General features: G+C 48.5%; 1 protein-coding gene across 2 annotated transcripts in view; it reads right to left on the reverse strand.

The window, feature by feature from the left end:
• Positions 1-17,229, reverse strand: part of bach1b (BTB and CNC homology 1, basic leucine zipper transcription factor 1 b) — a 31,053-nt gene extending 13,824 nt beyond the window's left edge. For both annotated transcript variants that reach the window (XM_041851461.2, XM_041851460.2), the window contains exons 1-3: positions 17,060-17,229; positions 5,509-5,763; positions 1,769-3,313 (exon numbers count right to left, since the gene is read on the reverse strand). In XM_041851461.2, the coding sequence (XP_041707395.1) occupies positions 1,769-3,313; positions 5,509-5,763 (1,800 nt within the window). In that variant the 5' untranslated portion in view covers positions 17,060-17,229. The remainder of the gene's footprint in view (positions 1-1,768; positions 3,314-5,508; positions 5,764-17,059) is intronic.
• Between the last annotated feature and the right edge of the window lie 4,147 nt (positions 17,230-21,376).

A 21,376-nucleotide genomic window follows, 5' to 3' on the forward strand; every position in this document is an offset into this window, starting at 1 on the left:
AACCCAGCCCTTTCTCCAACCCAGCCCAGTTCTCTCTCCAACCCAGCCCAGCTCTCTCTCTCCAACCCAGCACAGCCCCCTCTCCAACCCAGCCCAGCCCTCTCTCCAACCCAGCCCAGCTCTCTCTCCAACCCAGCCCAGCCCTCTCTCCAACCCAGCCCAGCCCTCTCTCCAACCCAGCCCAGCCCCCTCTCTAACCCAGCCCAGCCCCCTCTCCAACCCCAGCCCCCTCTCCAACCCAGCCCCCTCTCCAACCCAGCCCCCTCTCCAACCCAGCCCAGCTCTCTCCAACCCAGCCCAGCTCTCTCTCCAACCCAGCCCAGCTCTCTCCAACCCAACCAAGCTCTCTCTCCAACCCCAACCCAGCTCTCTCTCCAACCCAGCTCTCTCTCCAACCCAGCCCAGCTCTCTCTCCAACCCAACCCAGCTCTCTCTCCAACCCAACCCAGCTCTCTCTCCAACCCAGCCCAGCTCTCTCCAACCCAACCCCAGCCTTCTCTCAACCCAACCCAGCCTTCTCTCCAACCCAGCCCAGCCCTTTCTCCAACCCAGCTCTCTCTCCAACCCAGCCCTTTCTCCAACCCAGCCCAGCCCTCTCTCAACCCAGCCCAGCCCAGCCCTGTCCCCAACCCAGCTCTCTCTCCAACCCAGCCCAGCTCTCTCTCCAACCCAACCCAGCCCTCTCTCCAACCAAACCCAGCCTTCTCTCCAACCCAACCCAGCCCTCTCTCCAACCCAACCCAGCCTTCTCTCCAACCCAACCCAGCCCTCTCTCCAACCCAGCCCAGCCCTTTCTCCAACCCAGCCCAGCTCTCTCCAACCCAGCCCCCTCTCCAACCCAGCCCAGCTCTCTCTCTCCAACCCAGCCCAGCTCTCTCTCTCCAACCCAGCCCAGCCCTCTCTCCAACCCAACCCAGCCCTCTCTCCAACCCAGCCCAGCTCTCTCTCTCCAACCCAGCCCAGCCCTCTCTCCAACCCAACCCAGCCCTCTCTCCAACCCAGCCCAGCCCTCTCTCTCTCCAACCCAACCCAGCCCTCTCTCTAACCCAGCCCAGTTCTCTCTCCAACCCAGCCCAGCTCTCTCTCTCCAACCCAGCCCCCTCTCCAACCCAGCCCTCTCTCCAACCCAGCCCTCTCTCCAACCCAGCCCAGCCCTCTCTCCAACCCAGCCCAGCCCTCTCTCCAACCCAGCCCAGCCCTCTCTCCAACCCAGCCCAGCCCTCTCTCCAACTCAGCCCAGCCCCCTCTCCAACCCAGCCCAGCCCTCTCTCCAACCCAGCCCAGCCCTCTCTCCAACCCATCCCCCTCTCCAACCCAGCCCAGTCCTCTCCCCAGCCCTCTCTCTATAGAACAGGACTCACGGTCTCCCTCTAGTAACTCACCTCCTTGACCCAGCCCAGCTCTCTCTCCAACCCAGCCCCCTCTCCAACCCAGCCCCCTCTCCAACCCAGCCCAGCCCTCTCTCCAACCCAACCCAGCCCTCTCTCCAACCCAGCCCAGCTCTCTCTCTCCAACCCAGCTCTCTCTCTCCAACCCAGCCCAGCCCTCTCTCCAACCCAGCCCAGCCCCCTCTCCAACCAAACCCAGCCCCCTCTCCAACCCAGCCCAGCCCTCTCCCCAGCACTCTCTCTATAGAACAGGACTCACGGTCTCCCTCTAGTAACTCACCTCCTTGACCCAGCCCAGCTCTCTCTCCAACCCAGCCCTCTCTCCAACCCAGCCCAGCTCTCTCTCCAACCCAGCCCTTTCTCTATAGAACAGGACTCACCTCCTTGACCCTCTGGCTGTAGGAACAGGACTCACTGTCTCCCTCCGTGTCGAAGCAGTCTGAGTCTCCATCGTCTCCAGAGGTCATGGAGGACACACAGGGACTCTTCTCTGACTGGGATGACCCCTCACACCCCAGCCCAGTCCCCCTCTTTGTCCCCCTGTCCGTCCCCTTCCCTGTCCCTCTGTCCGTCCCTCTTTTTGTCCCCCTGTCCAGGCCGTGGAGGAAGGGACAGTCCCCAGTACTGGAGCTGATGTCCAGCTGGTTGAGCCTGTCCAAGGGGGGGCTGCTGCTCCGGAGGTTCCCAGGCTCAGTCCCAGGGAGGAAGTCCTGGACGAGGGGAGGAGGAGAGGAGAGCTCTGACCAGAGGCCATGGGCCAAGTGTTCAGCCACCTCTCTTTCCACACTGCTCCTCTCTTCCCGTCCTCGCTCTCTCCTCTCTCCCTCTCCGCATTCGCTACCTCCATGTTCTCTCCCTCTCTCCACCTTTCTCCTCGCTCTCCCTCCCTGCTCCTGTTCTGTCTGTGGCTGGCTGGAGATAGCTGGATTTATCCCTTCATGGTGACCTCTACCCCCTAGAACACAAACCCCTCCCCCCACAACTCCAGGGCTATGCTTGCCCAGCCCAGGTACCTCCAGGGGGCATCGGTGTGGTGGTGTACCCGCTGTCCCGTCACCCGACCCTGGGCTCTCTTCACAGTTGACGGGCCTACCTCTGGACACCTCCATGAGAGGAAGAAGGGAGCTAAGCCAGTCGACTCCAGAAGCCCTCTCCCCCTCTCCTATCGTCTCATACACCTCTAGGTTCTCTTCATCTGCCTCGCTACTTCTCTCATCCCACTTCCCCTCATCACCCTCCTCTCCTATCTTCTCCTCCACCTCTCCTTCCTGGTCAGTCTGTGAGAGAAGTGAGGAGTTTTTTTCTCCAGAAGTTTCCACGGCAGAACCCTCCCTAAAGCCGCCACCACTGGAGCAGGGTGGACAGGACTGGGGAAAGTGTAGAGGGTAGCCCTCCTCCGTCACCACTGAGGAATCAGGGTTTGTTTCTGGGACACAGACCTCCAGACACAACCTCACCTTCCCACAAGCCTGCTGGAATTTACGGTACTTGGGCCACTGCAGGGAGTAGTCAGTCTGGCCATCTGATTGGATATTGGCTTCAGGAGGATGGGCGGGATTTTTGCTTTCGCTTCCCGTCTCGTCATTTGCCGGTTGGCCACCCACATCCTGTTCAACGGGCGAATCAGAAACCACCTTCTTGACCCCTTTGTCATCATCTAAGACATCCTTGTTAGTGTCTATGTCACTAAGCTCTGCCCTGGGGGACTGTGTCCTGCACCGTGTCTTACAGCAGGTCTTCCTCTGGAAGGAGGACGTGCTGCTGCTGAAGAACTTGGGCAACAGGAAGTCAAAACAGGCCGAGTCCAGATCCCTAAAACCCAGAACAGAGGCACAGTGTCGGATCTCCATGACGTCAGCTTTACTGAAGAGCAGCTTGGATGTGTAGGCAAACTGCAGCAGAGGCTCAAAGCCACTCACCGTCACCTTAGAGAAGGACAGAGAAACAGACAAAAGGACAGGATGGTTATGACACAGCAGTCCAGCCTATATTTCACCACACTCAACACTACTGTTGACTAGGTATATATCATTCCTATCTGACGGAGTTCATCTCATCTCTTAGACAAACTATACTCACGTGATGAAAGAACATTCAGTAGCCTGCCAACCACTCAGCTGCCTGCCAGTAGCCTGCCAACCACTCAGCTGCCTGCCAGTAGCCTGCCAACCACTCAGCTGCCTGCCAGTAGCCTGCCAACCACTCAGCTGCCTGCCAGTAGCCTGCCAACCACTCAGCTGCCTGCCAGTAGCCTGCCAACTACTCAGTAGCCTGCCAACCACTCAGTAGCCTGCCAACCACTCAGCTGCCTGCCAGTAGCCTGCCAACCACTCAGCTGCCTGCCAGTAGCCTGCCAACCACTCAGCTGCCTGCCAGTAGCCTGCCAACCACTCAGCTGCCTGCCAGTAGGCTGCCAACCACTCAGCTGCCTGCCAGTAGCCTGCCAACCACTCAGCTGCCTGCCAGTTGCCTGCCAACTACTTTAATGATTTTTTTCAATGGCAAGATTAGCAAACTTAGGCATGACATGCCAGCAACAAACGTAGACACTACACATCCAAGTATAACTGACCAAATGATGAAAGACAAGCGTTGTAATTTTGAATTCCGTAAAGTAAGTGAAAAAGAGGTGAAAAAGTATTGTTGTCTATCAACATTGACAAGCCACCTGGGTCTGACAACCTGGATGGAAAATTACTGAGGATGATAACAGACTATATTGCCGATCCTATTCGCCACATCTTCAATCTAAGCCTACAGGAAAGTGTGTGTCCTTAAGCCTGGAGGGAAGCTAAAGTCATTCCGCTACCCAAGAATAGCGAAGCAACCTTTACTGGTTCAAACAGCCAACCAATCAGCCTGTTACCAACCTTTTGGAATAAATGGTGTTTGACCGGATACAATGCTATTTCACAGTAAACAAATGAACAACAGACGTTCAGCACGCTTATAGGGAAGAGCATTCAACATGTACGGCACATACACAAATGACTGATGACTTCAGTGCAGCTTTTGACATTATCAATCATTATCGCTCATAGTCTACTGGAAAAACTTGTGTTATGGCTTTACATCGCCTGCTATATTGTGGATCGATAGTTACCTATCCAAAAGAACACAGAGGGTGTTCTTTAATGGAAGCCTCTCCAACATAATCCAGGTAGAGTCAGGAATTCCCCAGGGCAGCTGTCTAGGCCCCTTACTTTTTTCAATCTTTACTAATGACCTGCCACTGGCTTTGAGTAAAGCCAGAGTGTCTATGTATGAAGATGACTCAACACTATACACGTCAGCTACTACAGCGACTGAAATGACTGAAACACTTAACAAAGAGCTGAAGTCAGTTTCAGAATGGGTGACAAGAAATAAGTTAGTCATAAATATTTCCAAAACTAAAAGCACTGTATTTGGGACAAATCATTCACTAAACCCTAAACCTCAACTAAATCTTATAATGAATAATGTGGAAATTGAGCAAGTTGAGGTGACTAAACTGCTTGGAGTAACCCTGGATTGTAGACTGTCATGGTCAAAACATATTGAAACAGATACAAAAACACCTTATGGAACAGCGGGGACTGTGAAGCAACACAAACATAGGCACAGACACATGCATACACACACACAATAACATACACACTATACACACACATAGATTTTGTGTTGTAGATATGTGGTAGTAGAGTAGGGGCCTGAGGGCACACGCTTAATGTGTTGTGAAATCTGTTGTGAATGTATTGTAATGTTTGTAAAATGGTATAACTGCCTTAATGTTGCTGGACCCCAGGAAGAGTAGCTGCTGCCTTGGCAGAAACTAATGGGGATCCGTAATAAATACAAATACTAATACTTGTGTTAAATAGGCATTAGCTCAGAGGGCTAACACCTAAACCAGTCAAATTCAGATCTGGAAGCCAGTTCCACTGTTGATTTTTCATTATTTCCCTTTAAATCAGGGACTGATTTAGACCTGGGACACAATTAATTATCAGGTAGAGCAGAAACCAGCAGTGCTCCGGACCTCGTAGAGTAAGATCTGAATCGTCCTGGCCTATGTGGACTAATGTGGTCCTGGACTGTAGCTTCCTTCCTAAGTCCTAGGCTTTTGGTCCCTTCTCACCTCCTGAGGCAGGGTGATGACAAGTCCCTGTGGCGCGTGGGAGGAGACCCTGTGGGTGAAATAGTCGCTGCAGGAGGCCAGCACGGAACGGTGGGCCCTGAAACTCCTCCCCTCGGCCACCACAGTGATGTCACACAGCAGGTCACGCCTCCGCTGGTCGTCCAGGCAACGCAGCACGTGGCAGCTGTGCACTGAGGACTCAAAGGTAAACACAGAGGACCGTGGGCTCTCCAGACTAGACATGGCGACGGACATCTGTGGAAGATACACACAAAAACACACACACACACACACACACACACACACACAGACATACACACACAGACATACACACACAGACAGACAGACAGAGACAGAGACAAACAGACAGACAGACAGAGAGAAAAGATTATGACAATCTTATACTACTGCCTTAAAACAGTGGTGTCAGTCAAACAGCTGTAGCCCAACCTATTATTGAGCAACACAAGTGAGATAAAAATGACCTACAAAGAGTTTTACATACGACGTCTGCAGTACATGCTGCTTCCAAGCTAATATCCTGCAATTCTACACATTTTTCCCCATGAGGCAGAGAAAATGTTGCAGTTTAAAAGCTTAAATTACAGTGTATTTATGTTTAAAAAAAAGTAAGTGCTGTTATTGTGAAGTGGAAACGTCAAGGAGCAACAACGGCTCAGCCGCAAAGTGGTAGGCCACACAAGCTCACAGAACGGGACCTCCGAGTTCTGAAGTGCGTAGCGTGTAAAAATCGTCTGTCCTCGGTTGCAACACTCACTACCGAGTTCCAAACTGCCTCTGGAAGCAACGTCAGCACAATAACTTTTCATCAGGAGCTTCATGAAATGGGTTTCCATGGCAGAGCAGCCGCACACAAGCCTAGGATCACCATGCGCAATGCCAAGTGTTGGTTGGAGTGGTGTAAAGCTCGCCGCCATCGGACTCTGGAGCAGTGGAAACGCGTTGACGACATCTCAATGTCATTATTCAGCACAATTCTCTCTCTCTCTCTCCCTCCCTCCCTCCCTCTCTCTCCCTCCCTCCCTCCCTCTCTCTCCCTCCCTCCCTCTCTCCCTCCCTCCCTCTCTCCCTCCCTCCCTCCCTCTCTCCCTCCCTCTCTCCCTCTCTCTCCCTCTCTCCCTCCCTCCCTCTCTCCCTCCCTCCCTCTCTCCCTCCCTCCCTCCCTCTCTCCCTCCCTCCCTCTCCCTCCCTCTCTCCCTCTCTCCCTCTCTCCCTCCCTCCCTCTCTCCTCCCTCTCTCCCTCCCTCTCTCCCTCTCCCTCCCTCTCTCCCTCCCTCTCTCCCTCCCTCTCTCCCTCTCCCTCCCTCCCTCTCTCCCTCTCTCCCTCCCTCCCTCTCTCTCCCTCTCTCTCTCTCCCTCTCTCTCCCTCTCTCTCTCCCTCCCTCTCTCTCTCTCCCTCTCTCTCTCCCTCCCTCTCTCTCTCTCTCCCTCTCTCTCTCCCTCCCTCCCTCCCTCCCTCTCTCCCTCTCTCCCTCTCTCCCTCCCTCTCTCTCTCCCTCTCTCTCTCCCTCCCTCTCTCTCCCTCTCTCTCTCCTCCCTCCCTCCCTCCCTCTCTCCCTCCCTCTCTCCCTCCCTCCCTCCCTCCCTCCCTCCCTCCCTCTCTCCCCCTCCCGTGACTATGGTTTTCTGGCCCATTTTTAAGGATTTTTGTTTTTTGTCTACACCCACACCTTCATATACCCATTCACTCCTCCAGCTGGACATGAATACAGATTATTGCAAATCATTTGTTGATTCCCTCTAATCATTGTTATTGTATGAGGTATTTTTGGTTGGGTTACCCTGTGCTATGACTAGTGGTTATATGTGTGTTAACCTGTCTCTCCACTGGCTATCTGGCTACACTCTAGTCTCCAATGGCTATCTGGCCAACAGGCTACACACTAGTCTCCACTGGCTATCTGGCCAACAGGCTGCATTCTAGTCTCCACTGGCTATCTGGCCAACAGGCTACACACTAGTCTCCACTGGCTATCTGGCCAACAGGCTACACTCTAGTCTCCACTGGCTATCTGGCCAACAGGCTACACTCTAGTCTCCACTGGCTATCTGGCCAACAGGCTACACTCTAGTCTCCACTGGCTATCTGGCCAACAGGCTACACTCTAGTCTCCACTGGCTATCTGGTCAACAGGCTACATTCGACTCTCCACTGGCTATCTGGCCAACAGGCTGCATTCTAGTCTCCACTGGCTATCTGGCCAACAGGCTGCATTCTAGTCTCCACTGGCTATCTGGCCAACAGGCTACACACTAGTCTCCACTGGCTATCTGGCCAACAGGATACATTCTAGTCTCCACTGGCTATCTGGTCAACAGGCTACATTCGAGTCTCCACTGGCTATCAGGCTAACAGGCTACACTCTAGTCTCCACTGGCTATCTGGCCAACAGGCTACACTCTAGTCTCCACTGGCTATCTGGCCAACAGGCTACACTCTAGTCTCCAATGGCTATCTGGCCAACAGGCTACACACTAGTCTCCACTGGCTATCTGGCTACACTCTAGTCTCCAATGGCTATCTGGCCAACAGGCTACACACTAGTCTCCACTGGCTATCTGGCTACACTCTAGTCTCCACTGGCTATCTGGCCAACAGGCTACACTCTAGTCTCCACTGGCTATCTGGCCAACAGGCTACACTCTAGTCTCCACTGGCTATCTGGCCAACAGGCTACACTCTAGTCTCCACTGGCTATCTGGCCAACAGGATACACTCTAGTCTCCACTGGCTATCTGGCCAACAGGCTACACACTAGTCTCCACTGGCTATCTGGCCAACAGGCTACACACTAGTCTCCACTGGCTATCTGGCCAACAGGCTACACTCTAGTCTCCACTGGCTATCTGGCCAACAGGCTACACACTAGTCTCCACTGGCTATCTGGCCAACAGGCTACACACTAGTCTCCACTGGCTATCTGGCCAACAGGCTACACTCTAGTCTCCACTGGCTATCTGGCCAACAGGCTACACACTAGTCTCCACTGGCTATCTGGTAAACAGGCTACCCTCTAGTCTCCACTGGCTATCTGGCCAACAGGCTACACTCTAGTCTCCACTGGCTATCTGGCCAACAGGCTACACTCTAGTCTCCACTGGCTATCTGGCCAACAGGCTACACTCTAGTCTCCACTGGCTATCTGGCCAACAGGATACACTCTAGTCTCCACTGGCTATCTGGCCAACAGGCTACACTCTAGTCTCCACTGGCTATCTGGCCAACAGGCTACACTCTAGTCTCCAATGGCTATCTGGCCAACAGGATACACTCTAGTCTCCAATGGCTATCTGGCCAACAGGATACACTCTAGTCAGTCTGTTCTGCTGATGTGTGTCTGTTAGTGGTGCTCACTCCTTCTTCTATCGGCAGGGTAATACCTGCCTGGCGACCCAACAACAATCTTTATCTTTACCATCTCTAACAATACCACTACAACGGAATTACGCTTTTGACTCAGATTTGTCCATTTAAAAATGTACGCCAGACAAAAAAACATTGATTTCAAAGTTTAACACACCAACTCTATGCACTCTATGGACTACTTTTGAACAATTTACACAGAACATTTCACAAAAACACATTTAAAATGGCAATGCAGATGCAAAGTTTGGTAACAGAATTACGGTAAAATCTCCCTACGTTTTTAATGCGACCACGTCTTTTCAAGAAACTTAAATATCTGCTACGAATTAAGATTCAAAAGACGTCTGCAGAAAGTATGGGGGTGTCAGCTATGATATGAGACCTTCAGTTAAAAATATATATTTTGGTTATTGAACTACAGTAGGTGAAGTGGATTTTCATACGGTAACGGAATTACATGGGAGCTTCAATCTATAGCTAGACGACTCCTGATATCTCCAGGAGTGATATGCATCATTTGTCTTAATCTGTTATTGTCTAGTGCTGTCTTGTTGCTAACTAGGGCCATCTACTTTAAGTGCTTCCTGTCTTCCCAGTAGCCTACTTGGTGTGTGAACTGCTGACTGCTCATAACTTGCAGATGATTGTTGACACACCAACCAGGATTAAGGGGCAGGGCAATTTGTGACTTGTTTTGGTAATCAGTGGCTGTATTGGAGTGGGAGTGGTTTCACCTCTCCTAGGCGATCAGCAATTAGTACAGGGAGGCGTGCTCTCCACCTCTGCTAGGCAATTAGCAACTAGTACAGGGAGGCGTGCTCTCCAACTCTGCTAGGCAATTAGCAATTAGTACAGGGAGGCGTGCTCTCCACCTCTGCTAGGCAATTAGCAATTAGTACAGGGAGGCGTGCTCTCCACCTCTGCTAGGCAATTAGCAACTAGTACAGGGAGGCGTGCTCTCCACCTCTGCTAGGCAATTAGCAATTAGTACAGGGAGGCGTGCTCTCCACCTCTGCTAGGCAATTAGCAATTAGTACAGGGAGGCGTGCTCTCCACCTCTGCTAGGCAATTAGCAACTAGTACAGGGAGGCGTGCTCTCCACCTCTGCTAGGCAATTAGCAATTAGTACAGGGAGGCATGCTCTCCACCTCTGCTAGGCAATTAGCAACTAGTACAGGGAGGCGTGCTCTCCACCTCTGCTAGGCAATTAGCAATTAGTACAGGGAGGCGTGCTCTTCACCTCTGCTAGGCAATTAGCAATTAGTATTAGTACTTCAGTATCCCCTGGTTTCTCAGCGGCGGCCGTGTCAGCCATTTTGATTTTGATGACCCCATTTTGCTCTTTTTTTTTTTTTTTTTTAGCTTGTCAGCCTCGTCGACAAAATTATGCTGAATTGTTCTGCGGAGAGATTGGAGGAAGTAAATAAAGGAAGCCTCTGACTTGAGTATCTTCCCTAGTTATTTTCTGATGACCCCATTTTGCTCTTTTGTAGCTTTGTCAACTGTGTGTGTGTGTGTGTGTTTTCTGTACCTGTTCTCTCTCCTCTCCCAGTAGGCTTTACAGACGCTCCCCACCCCTTGGCTGCAACCCTTCTAACTTAGTGTACCCTCCACGCACAACCCATGTGGAATTCCTGGTCTCCGGCAGCGTTTGGAACTGCCGATCAAGAATGCGGTCAAGTTCATCTCCAACCAACGGTGCCTTTCAGTCCCTAGACTTTTTGGCGGCCCTGATGGATCACCCCAGAGAACACTGCTACTCCAGCTGTTCTTTGTTCATCCGCCTACGTGTTCTCTCTTAGTCGGAGTATCTGGTCGTCTCGGTGGTGGCACAGGGCTACTCATTTCTCCTAAGTGGAGAGTTTCTCTTCTATCCCTCACCCAACTGTCCATCTCGTCATTTGAATTCCATGCTGTCACTTGTCCACTCAAGCTTAACATTGTCTATCACCCACCAGGTGCCCTTAAAGTTCCTCAATGAGCTTGACACCTTGATAAGCACATTTCCTGACAATGTACTTCGCGACTTCAACCTCCCGACATCTGATTTCAATTAATTTATTTCCACCTCTTTCTTTCCCCTCGTCTCTTGACCTCACCCTTTCCCAGTCCCCTCCCACTCACAAGGCAGGCAATAGGCATGACCTAATCTTTACTAGATGGCTGTTCGCCTACTAATCTCACTGCAATCCCCCTCTGTCACTGATCACTACTTTGTTTCCATTTGTCTCCCTCTTCTCCAACCCTAGCCACTCAGCCCCTACCCAGATAGTCATGCGCCGTCGCAATCTTTGCTCTCTCTCTCCCACTACTCTCTCCCCTTCTATCATCCCTCTCTTCTGCTAAATCCTTCTCCATCGTGTCTCCTGATTCGACCTCTGACTCTCCTCTTTCTGCATCTATGACACGCACTGTTCCCTTTCCTCCTGGCCGGCTCAGCCCTCCCCTTGTGCTGAGTGACTCATTGAAGAGCTAACAGAAAAGGGCTGCGGGCAGCAGAGCGAAACTTCCGTAGGAACTATCATACTTTCACTCCCTCTCTACCTTCTCTTCCTCTCTACCTTCTCTTCCTCTATCTGCTGCTAAAGCCACTTTCTATCACTCTAAAGCTAAGCAAAGCTAAGCACTCTAAGCTAACCCTAGAAAACTATTTTCCACCTTCTCCTACCTCTTTAATCCACCACCCCCTCTGCGGACAACTTTGCCGACAACTTTGAAAAAAAGGTTGACGACATCCGCTTTTCATTCACTCAGCCTATTGAGTCCACTGGTCCCACTCACACAGAACTACCCTATGCCTTGACCTCTTTCTCCCCTCTCTTTCCAGATGAAATCCTGCGACTAGTGAGGTCTGGCCGCCCGACAACATGCCCGCTCGACCACATCCTATCTCTGGAGGCCTTATCCCACTAATCCTCCCTGACCACTGGCTGCGTCCCCTCAGACTTCAAAATGACCAGTCGCTCCCCTCAAGAAACCAACACTCAACCCCTCTGACGTCAAACTACAGACCTGTATCCCTCCTTTTCTTTCCAAAAACACTTGTGTGCTGTCTCTGACCAACTCTCTCGTTATCTCTCTCAGAACCAGTCGGGCTTCAAGACAGGTCACTCAACCGAGACTGTTCTCCTTTGTATCACAGAGGCTCTCTGCACTGCCAAAGCTGACTCTTTCTCCTCTGTTCTCATCCTCCTAAATCTATCCGCTGCCTTCGACACTGTGACACCATCCTCTCAGGGCTGGGCGTCTCAGGCTCTGCACACTCTTGGATTGCATGCTACCTGGCAGGCCGCTCCTACCAGGTGACTTGGAGAGGATCTTTGTCTGCACCACGTCCTCTCACTACTGGTGTCCCCCAGGGCTCGGTTCTATGTCCTCTCCTCTTCTCTCTATACACCAAGTCACTCAGCTCCATCATATCCTCACATGGTCTCTCCTATCATTGCTATGCGGATGACACAACTACTTTTCTCCTTCTCCCCTCTTCTGACACCCAGATGGCGACACGCATCTCTGCATGCCTGGCAGATATCTCCGTTGGATGTCAGCCCACCACCACGCGCTCAACCTCGACAAGACGGTGCTGCTCTTCCTCCCGAGGAAGGCCTGCCCGCTCCAAGACCTCTCCATCATGGTTGACAACGCCACTGTGGCCCCCCCTCCCAGAGTGCAAAGAACCTTGGTGTGATCCTGGACAACACCCTGTTGTTCTCTGCAAACACTCGCTCCTGCAAACACTCGCTCCTGCAGGTTCGTGCTCTACAACATCCTCACACAGCAAGCGGCGCAGGTCTTATCCAGGCACTTGTCATCTCCTCCAGTCTTAGCCTATCTGTTGGCTGGGCTCCTGCTTGTGCCATCCAACACTTGCAACTTACCCAGAACGCTTCAACCCACCTAGTGTTCAACCTTCCCAAATTCTCCCGCGTCACCGCCGCTCCTCTGCACACTCCACTGGCTTTCAAATCAAAGATCGCATCCACTACAAGGCCATGATACATTCCTACGGAGCAGCAAGAGGAACTTGGGCTATCCTTAAACCCTACACCCCAACCCAAATACTCTGTTTTGCCACCTCCGGTCTCTTGGCCCTCTCACCCCAACGGGAGGGCAGCTCAGTCCAAGCTCTTCTCTGTCCTGGCACCCCAAAATGGTGGAACCAACTTCCCCCTGAAGCTAGGACAGCAGAGTCCCTGCCCATCTTCCTAAAACCCTACACTCCTTCAGAGTATCTTAAATAATCCCACAGCACCCCCAAAAATAAAATAATGTACCTTTTCATGAACTAGCACTCTCTCTTGCCTTTTTTTTCTCCCCTCTTACTTGCTCTGACTCTGCTGATAGCTACTTTGAGGGAAAAATGTACTTACTGTGATATGTGGTTGGCCCACCCAGCTATCTTACGATGAATGCACTGACTGTAAGTCACTCTTGATAAGAGCATCTGCTAAATGACTTAAATGTAATCCGTACTATACTGAAATGCATCATTTATGGATAGGAATGCCATTATCGTCATGGTGATGTATCATGAATAGGCAATATCCTTATTTTGCATATTTGGGTATTTATTCTAATGAGCTCCGCCCCCAACATGACCACATTTGGTTGGTCCGGGCCAGACCACATCTGAACCAGTCATAGACGTCTGTTTAATAAGTTTGGACAGTAGGGTAAAGCAGAGTCCCGAGTGGCGCAGTGGTCTAAGGCTGTGCTACTAGAGATCCTGGTTCGAATCCAGTTCGAATACTCTGTCGTAGCCGGCCGCGACCGGGAGAACCATGGGGCGGCGCACAATTGGCCCAGCGTCGTCCAGGGTAGGGGAGGGAATGGCCGGCAGGGATGTAGCTCAGTTGGTAGAGCATGGCGTTTGCAACACCAGGGTTGTGGGTTCGATTCCCATGGGGGGCCAGTATGAAAAATATAAAAATAATGTATGCACTAACTGTAAGTCGCTCTGGATAAAAGCGTCTGCTAAATGACTAAAATGTAAATGTAAATGTAGTAAATATGCCCAGTACATTACTCTACTCTAGACTCATCATTTGCTACTCTGTTAATTTTACTCTTATATATCCTGATGCCTAGTCACTTTACCCTGCCTTCATGTACAGTTGAAGTCGGAAGTTTACATACACCTTAGCCAAATAGATTTAAACTCAGTTTTTCACAATTCCTGACATTTAATCCTAGTAAAAATTCCCTGTAAGGTCAGTTAGGATCACCACTTTATTTTAAGAATGTGACATGTCAGAATAGTAGTAGAATGATTTTATTTCAGCTTTTTATTTATTTCATCACATTCCCAGTGGGTCAGAAGTTACACTCAATTAGTATTTGGTAGCATTGCCTTTAAATTGTTTAACTTGGGTCAAACGTTTCGGGTCGCCTTCCACAAGCATCCCAAAATAAGTTGGGTGAATTTTGGCCCATTCCTCCTGACAGAGCTGGTGTAACTGAGTCAGGTTTGTAAGCCTCCTTGCTCGCACACGCTTTTTCAGTACTGCCCACAAATGTTCTATAGGATTGAGGTCAGGGCTTTGTGATGGCTACTCCAATACCTTGACTTTGTTGTCCTTAAGCCATTTTGCCACAACTTTGTAAGTATGCTTGGGGTCATTGTCCATTTGGAAGACCCATTTGCGACCAAGCTTTAACTTCCTGACTGATGTCTTGAGATGTTGCTTCAATATATCCACATAATTTTCCTTCCTCATGATGCCATCTATTTTGTAAAGTGCACCAGTCCCTCCTGCAGCAGAGCACCCCCACAGCATGATGCTGCCACCACCGTGCTTCACAGTTGGGATGGTGTTCTTCGGCTTGCAAGCGACCCCCTTTTTCCACCAAACATAACGATGGTCATTATGGCCAAACAGTTCTATTTTTGTTTCATCAGACCAGAGGACATTTCTCCAAAAAGTACGATCGTTGTCCCCATGTGCAGTTGCAAACCGTAGTTTGGCTTTTTTATGGCGGTTTTGGAGCAGTGGCTTCTTCCTTGCTGAGCGGCCTTTCAGGTTATGTCGATATAGGACTTGTTTTACTGTGGATATAGATACTTTTGTACCTGTTTCCTCCAGCATCTTCACAAGGTCCTTTGCTGTTGTTCTGGGATTGATTTGCACTTTTCGCACCAAAGTACGTTCATCTCTAGGAGACAGAACGCGTCTCCTTCCTGAGCGGTATGACGGCTGCGTGGTCCCATGGTGTTTATACTTGCTTACTATTGTTTGTACAGATGAACATGGTACCTTCAGGCATTTGGAAATTGCTCCCAAGGATGAACCAGACTTGTGGAGGTCTACAATTGTTTTCCTGAGGTCTTGGCTGATTTCTTTTGATTTTCCCATGATGTCAAGCAAAGAGGCACTGAGTTTGAAGGTAGGCCTTGAAATACATCCACAGGTACACCTCCAATTGACTCAAATGATGTCAATTAGCCTATCAGAAGCTTCTAAAGCCATGACATCATTTTCTGGAATTTTCCAAGCTGTTTAAAAAGGCACAGTGAACTTTGTGTATGTAAACTTCTGACCCGCTGGAATTGTGATACAGTGAAATAATCTGTCTGTAAACAGTTGTTGGAAAAATTACTTGTGTCAAGCACAAAGTAGATGTCTTAACCGACTTAACAATACATGTGTGGAGTGGTTGATAAACGAGTTTAAATGACTCAAACTTAAGTGTATGTAAACTTCCGACTTCAACTGTACATATCTACCTCAACTACCGTATTATTATCTATCCTGATGCCTAGTCACTTTACCCTGCCTTCATGTACATATCTACCTCAAATACCGTATTATTATCTATCCTGATGCCTAGTCACTTTACCCTGCCTTCATGTACATATCTACCTCAAATACCTTATTATTATCTATCCTGATGCCTAGTCACTTTACCCTGCCTTCATGTACATATCTATCTCAAATACCTTATTATTATCTATCCTGATGCCTAGTCACTTTACCCTGCCTTCATGTACATATCTACCTCAAATACCTTATTATTATCTATCCTGATGCCTAGTCACTTTACCCTGCCTTCATGTACACATCTACCTCAAATACCTTATTATTATCTATCCTGATGCTGGGTCACTTTACCCTGTCTATTACTCTTTTTAAAACTCTACTGTGATTGGTTCAGATTTTAAACTCTACCCTAGTACTCTACTGTAATGTCTATGATTGGTTCAGATTTTGTCCGGCCAGGGCGGACTGACCAAATCTCAACTATTTTTCAATGGCTGTCAGGTGGTCTGTCTGCTTGTTACAGTAAATGGAAAGGGGGTCAATAAGAGCCAGAATAATAATAATAATAATAATAAGCCATTTAGCAGACGCTTTTATCCAAAGCGACTTACAGTCATGTGCGCATACATTTTTACGTATGGGTGGTCCCGGGGCTCGAACCCACTACCCTGGCGTTACAAGCGGTGACATTTAACTGGAGGGAGTCAAATAATTTCTCCAAAACTAAATATGTGTGTTGATATTAGTTGGCAGGGGGCTTTACTTCAACATTGTGTTTTGATGTATTTCAATATACATTTTTTAAGGTAGATGTTGTCTAAGACCCCTTTTTCAATCTGTTTGACCAAAAATCAAAGCCTTTGCTTATTCTACATTTTTAGCATGGAAAATTGTTGAAAAATTAAACGTGTGTGTGTGTATATGCGGGGCCAGTATGAAAAATGTATGTATGCACTCACTAACTGTAAGTCGCTCTGGATAAGAGCGTCTGCTAAATGACTTAAATGTAACATGCCTTAATTTCTCAAATATACTCTTAGCTTTCATTTGACACGCATGGGAATAAAGAATAATTTTTACACAGGTGTTAGCCGTTTTTGTCAAATCAACAAATTTGTAAAACGTCGTGAGTTGGTCACACCCTCTGTCTAGCCTGTCTGGCATATGTTTCAAAACTAGAAATCATGTTAACTAGTTTTACCGTAGCACGTTGTCACATAATTTAAGTGATATTTCCAATAATGGACATTGTTAATACTAAGGCAAACACAACAAATGTGTAAGATTGTATCGCCTAAAAACGGACAAATCAACCAACCTCCAAAACAAATAAACTTTGTGCGATACGAGATCCGACGCATCACGTGTTTCCCAAAACAAAAGTACAACTATAAATAGAACTAACCTGACATTGGTTATCCTAGGACGACGACGAGCTGAAATCCAAAACAGGTTTATGAGGCTGACATATTCAGTGTGAGAACTCCAAACTCAGATTAAACCTCCCGAAAGCAACGTCGACTGTTGTTGATGACTGTAGCCAATTATGCGGAACCACAGTCATATGACTTTTCAAACTAGTATTCTGCCAAGAAGCACAAATGATGACGTCACTTTGTATGGTAATGAAGAAACCTTCAAAATAAAAGGTTGCATTTCAAAATACTGCAACGTGGATAACTAATTCAAAATATAATTAATTTGAATCAATAGCCACTTTTATTGTGCCAACAAGAAAAGGAAATAATTAATTTCAGAAAATTAATATTTTAAATATGATGGTTTAAGAAATACAAATTAAGACCAATAATGGAAAAAATACTATGTTGGCACTGGTATTTTGAGGGAGGGCCTGTTTTCTGGACCTCTGGCAGTCTCTATGGGGGTGCCACAGGGTTCAATTCTCGGCCTGACTCTATTCTCTGTGTATATCAATGATGTCGCTCTTGCTGCTGGTGACTCTCAGATCCACCTCTACGCAGTGTGTTAACAAACCTCCAAACGAGCTTCAATGCCAAACCTCCAAACGAGCTCCTTCCGTGGCCTCCAACTGCTCTTAAACACTAGTAAAACTAAATGCATGCTCTTCAATCCAACGCTAATTGCACCCGCCCGCCCGACTAGAATCCCTACTCTCGGCGGGTCTGACTTAGAATATATGGACAACTACAAATACCTAGGTGTCTGGTTAGACCGTTAACTCTCCTTCCAGACTCACATTAAGCATCTCCAATCCAAAGTTAAATCTAGAATCGACTTCCTATTTCGCAAACAAAGCCTCCTTCACTCATGCTGCTAAACATGCCCTCGTAAAACTGACTATCCTACCGATCCTTGACTTCGGCGATGTCATTTACAAAATAGCTTCCAACACTCTACTCAGCAAATTGGATGTAGTCTATCACAGTGTCATCCGTTTTGTCACCAAAGCCCCATACACTACCCACCACTGTGACCTGTACGCTCTCGTTGGCTGGCCCTCACTACATATTAGTCGCCAAACCCACTGGCTCCAGGACATCTATAAATCACTGTTAGGCAAATCCCCGCCTTATCTTAGCTCATTGGTCACCATAGCAACACCCACCCGTAGTATTACATTTACATTTACATTTTAGTCATTTAGCAGACGCTCTTATCCAGAGCGACTTACAGTTAGTGAGTGCATACATTTTTATTTATTTTTATACTGGAATCGAACCCACAACCCTGGCGTTGCAAATGCCATGCTCTACCAACTGAGCTACATCCCTGCCGGCCATTCCCTCCCCTACCCTGGACGACGCTGGGCCAATTGTGTGCCGCCCCATGGGTCTCCCGGTCGCGGCCGGCTACGACAGAGCCTGGATTCGAACCAGGATCTCTAGTGGCACAGCTAGCACTGCGATGCAGTGCCTTAGACCACTGCGCCACTCAGGACAAGTATGCGCTCCAGCAGGTATATCTCACTGGTCATCCCCAAAGCCAACACCTCCTTTGGTCGCCATTCCTTCCAGTTCTCTGCTGCCAATGACTGGAACGAATTGCAAAAATCTCTGAAGCTGGAGACTCTTATCTCCCTCACTAACTTTAAGCATCAGTTGTCAGAGCACCTTACCGATCACTGCACCTGTACACAGACCATCTGTAATTAGCCCACCCAACTACCTCATCCCCATATTGTTATTTACATTGTTATTTATTTTGCTCATTTGCACCCCAGTATCTCTATTTGCACATCATCTTCTACACATCTATCACTCCAGTGTTAATACTAAATTGTAATTGTAATTATTTTGCACTATGGCCTATTTATTGCCTTACCTCCATAATTTACTACATTTGCACACACTGTATATAGATTTTCTATTGTGTTATTGACTGTACGTTTTGTTTACCCCATATGTAACTCTGTGTTGTTGTTGTTTTTATCGCACTGCTTTGCTTTATCTTGGCCAGGTCGCAGTTGTAAATGAGAACTTGTTCTCAACTGGTTAAATAAAGGTGAAATAAAATAAATAAAATAAAAAATCTTGCCCTGTAGATAACTTTTCTACATGTCTCAGCTAAAGTGGTGTGGGAAAATACTCAGTAGGCGCAGGGTTCTTCAATTCCGGTCCTGGAGGGCCGAATCACTTCTGTTTTTTTATTTCTACCTGGTAGTTAATTGCACTCACCTGGTGTCCCAGGTCTGAATTAGCCCCTGATTAGAAGGAGAGGATGAAAAACAGAGGTGTTTCGGCCCTCCAGGACCGGAATTGAAGAACCCTGCAGTAGGGTCTCTACTAACCAAACATGGTTCGTTTTTGGAGGGTGACTGTGTTGCAAAGGACTGCTGCTGGCTTTTAAAGGGGAATTTCACCCTGGCTCTGCCACAGCATTAAGTCATTACTATATTAACAACATTATGTTTTCGTCATGAACATCAACATTATCCAAACCACAAACTAGAACGAACACATTTTTTTCATTTCACTGGTAGAATCGCGGAAAAAAAGTTTCAACTTCCCTGTGAATTCGTCGGCTCATAGTGATCCACAAAGTCCAGCATTCATAGTGAATGCAGATACCGCCCCGCTAGGTAGAAGCGGCGTGCCAACACACCTGCTTCATGCCGTTGTTGACCAACACACAGTCATCTCAGAACTTCACTGGGCATTTCTTTTTTAAGCGTTTGTCATCATGCCCCTCTGGTGTCGTGTGCCTGGCTGTGCAAACAAGCATGAAAATGAGTTAAGACTTTTCACACATTCTGCTGCCCCCCCAGCCCATTGACTTTATTGACTGAGCTTTTCTCTCAAAAGCAGCTCCCAATGTCACTCATTGTCCCTAAACAATACGCCTGTCTGTCTCTAAACACTTAGGTCCCAGTGGGTTGACAGCATTACCAACAAAGGCATGTTGCCCTACCTCCCTTTCACACTGTGTAAAATGGTAACACATCTTCTCCAAGAGGTCCAAACGGTTGGTGGTTAAGGTCTACGAGCCATACACATATGGCAGTCTTATCCAGCTGGCCGTACACCGCAGACGGGCCAAGACCATTTACCACAAGCACTCTGCTTCCACAGCCCACCAAAAACACCAACGTACGGAAGCCAGATAAAGGACCATTAAATAAATGTGGATATTTTCGATCAATCCTCAAAATGTGTCTGCCTTTTTATCGATTCACAGGAGATATTTACAGTGCATTCGGAACGTATTCAGACCCTTTGACTCTTTCCACATTTTGTTACGTTACAGCCTTATTCTAAAATGGATTACATTGTTTTTTACCTCATCAATCTACACACAATTCCCAATGACGACAAAGCAAAAACAGGTTTTTAGAAATGTTTGCAAATGTATTAACAATACAAAACTGAAATTACACATTTATATAAGTATTCAGACCCTTTACTCAGTACTTTGTTGAAGCACCTTTGGCAGCGATTACAGCCTTGAGTCTTCTTGGATATGACGCTACAAGCTTGGCACACCTGTATTTGGGGAGTTTCTCCCATTCCTCTCTGCAGATCCTCTCAAGCTTTGTCAGGTTGGATGGGACTGCACAGCTATTTTCAGGTCTCTCCAGAGATGTTAGATCGGGTTCAAGTCCGGGCTCTGGCTGGGCCACTCAAGGACATTCAGAGACTTGTCCCGAAGCCACTCCTGCGTTGTCTTGGCTGTGTGCTTAGGGTCGTTGTCCTGTTGGAAGGTGAACCTTTGCCCCAGTCTGAGGTCCTGAGCACTCTGGAGCAGGTTTTCATCAAGGATCTCTCTGTACTTTCCCTCGATCCTGACTAGTCTCCCAGTCCCTGCCCCTGAAAAACATCTCCACAGCATGATGCTGCCACCACCATGCTTCACCGTAGGAATGGTGCCAGGTTTCCTCCAGACGTGACGATTGGCATTCAGGCCAAAGAGTTTAATGTTGGTTTCATCAGACCAGAAAATCTTGTTTCTCATGGTCTGAGAGTCCTTTAGGTGCCTTTTGACTAACTCCAAGCGGGCTGTCATGTGCCTTTTACTGAGGAGCGGCTTCCGTCTGGCTACTCTACTATAAAGTCCTGATTGGTGGAGTGCTGCAGAGACGGTTGTCCTTCTGGAAGGTTCTCCCATCTCCACAGAGGAACTGGAGCTCTGTCAGAGTGACCATCGGGTTCTTGTTCACCTCCCTGACCAAGGCCCTTCCCCTTGATTGCTCAGTTTGGACGGGCGGACAGCTCTAGGAAGAGTCTTGGTAGTTCCAAACTTCTTC

This window comes from Coregonus clupeaformis, chromosome 27 (assembly GCF_020615455.1).
Source record: "Coregonus clupeaformis isolate EN_2021a chromosome 27, ASM2061545v1, whole genome shotgun sequence".
In the NCBI taxonomy this organism is placed as follows: domain Eukaryota; kingdom Metazoa; phylum Chordata; class Actinopteri; order Salmoniformes; family Salmonidae; genus Coregonus; species Coregonus clupeaformis.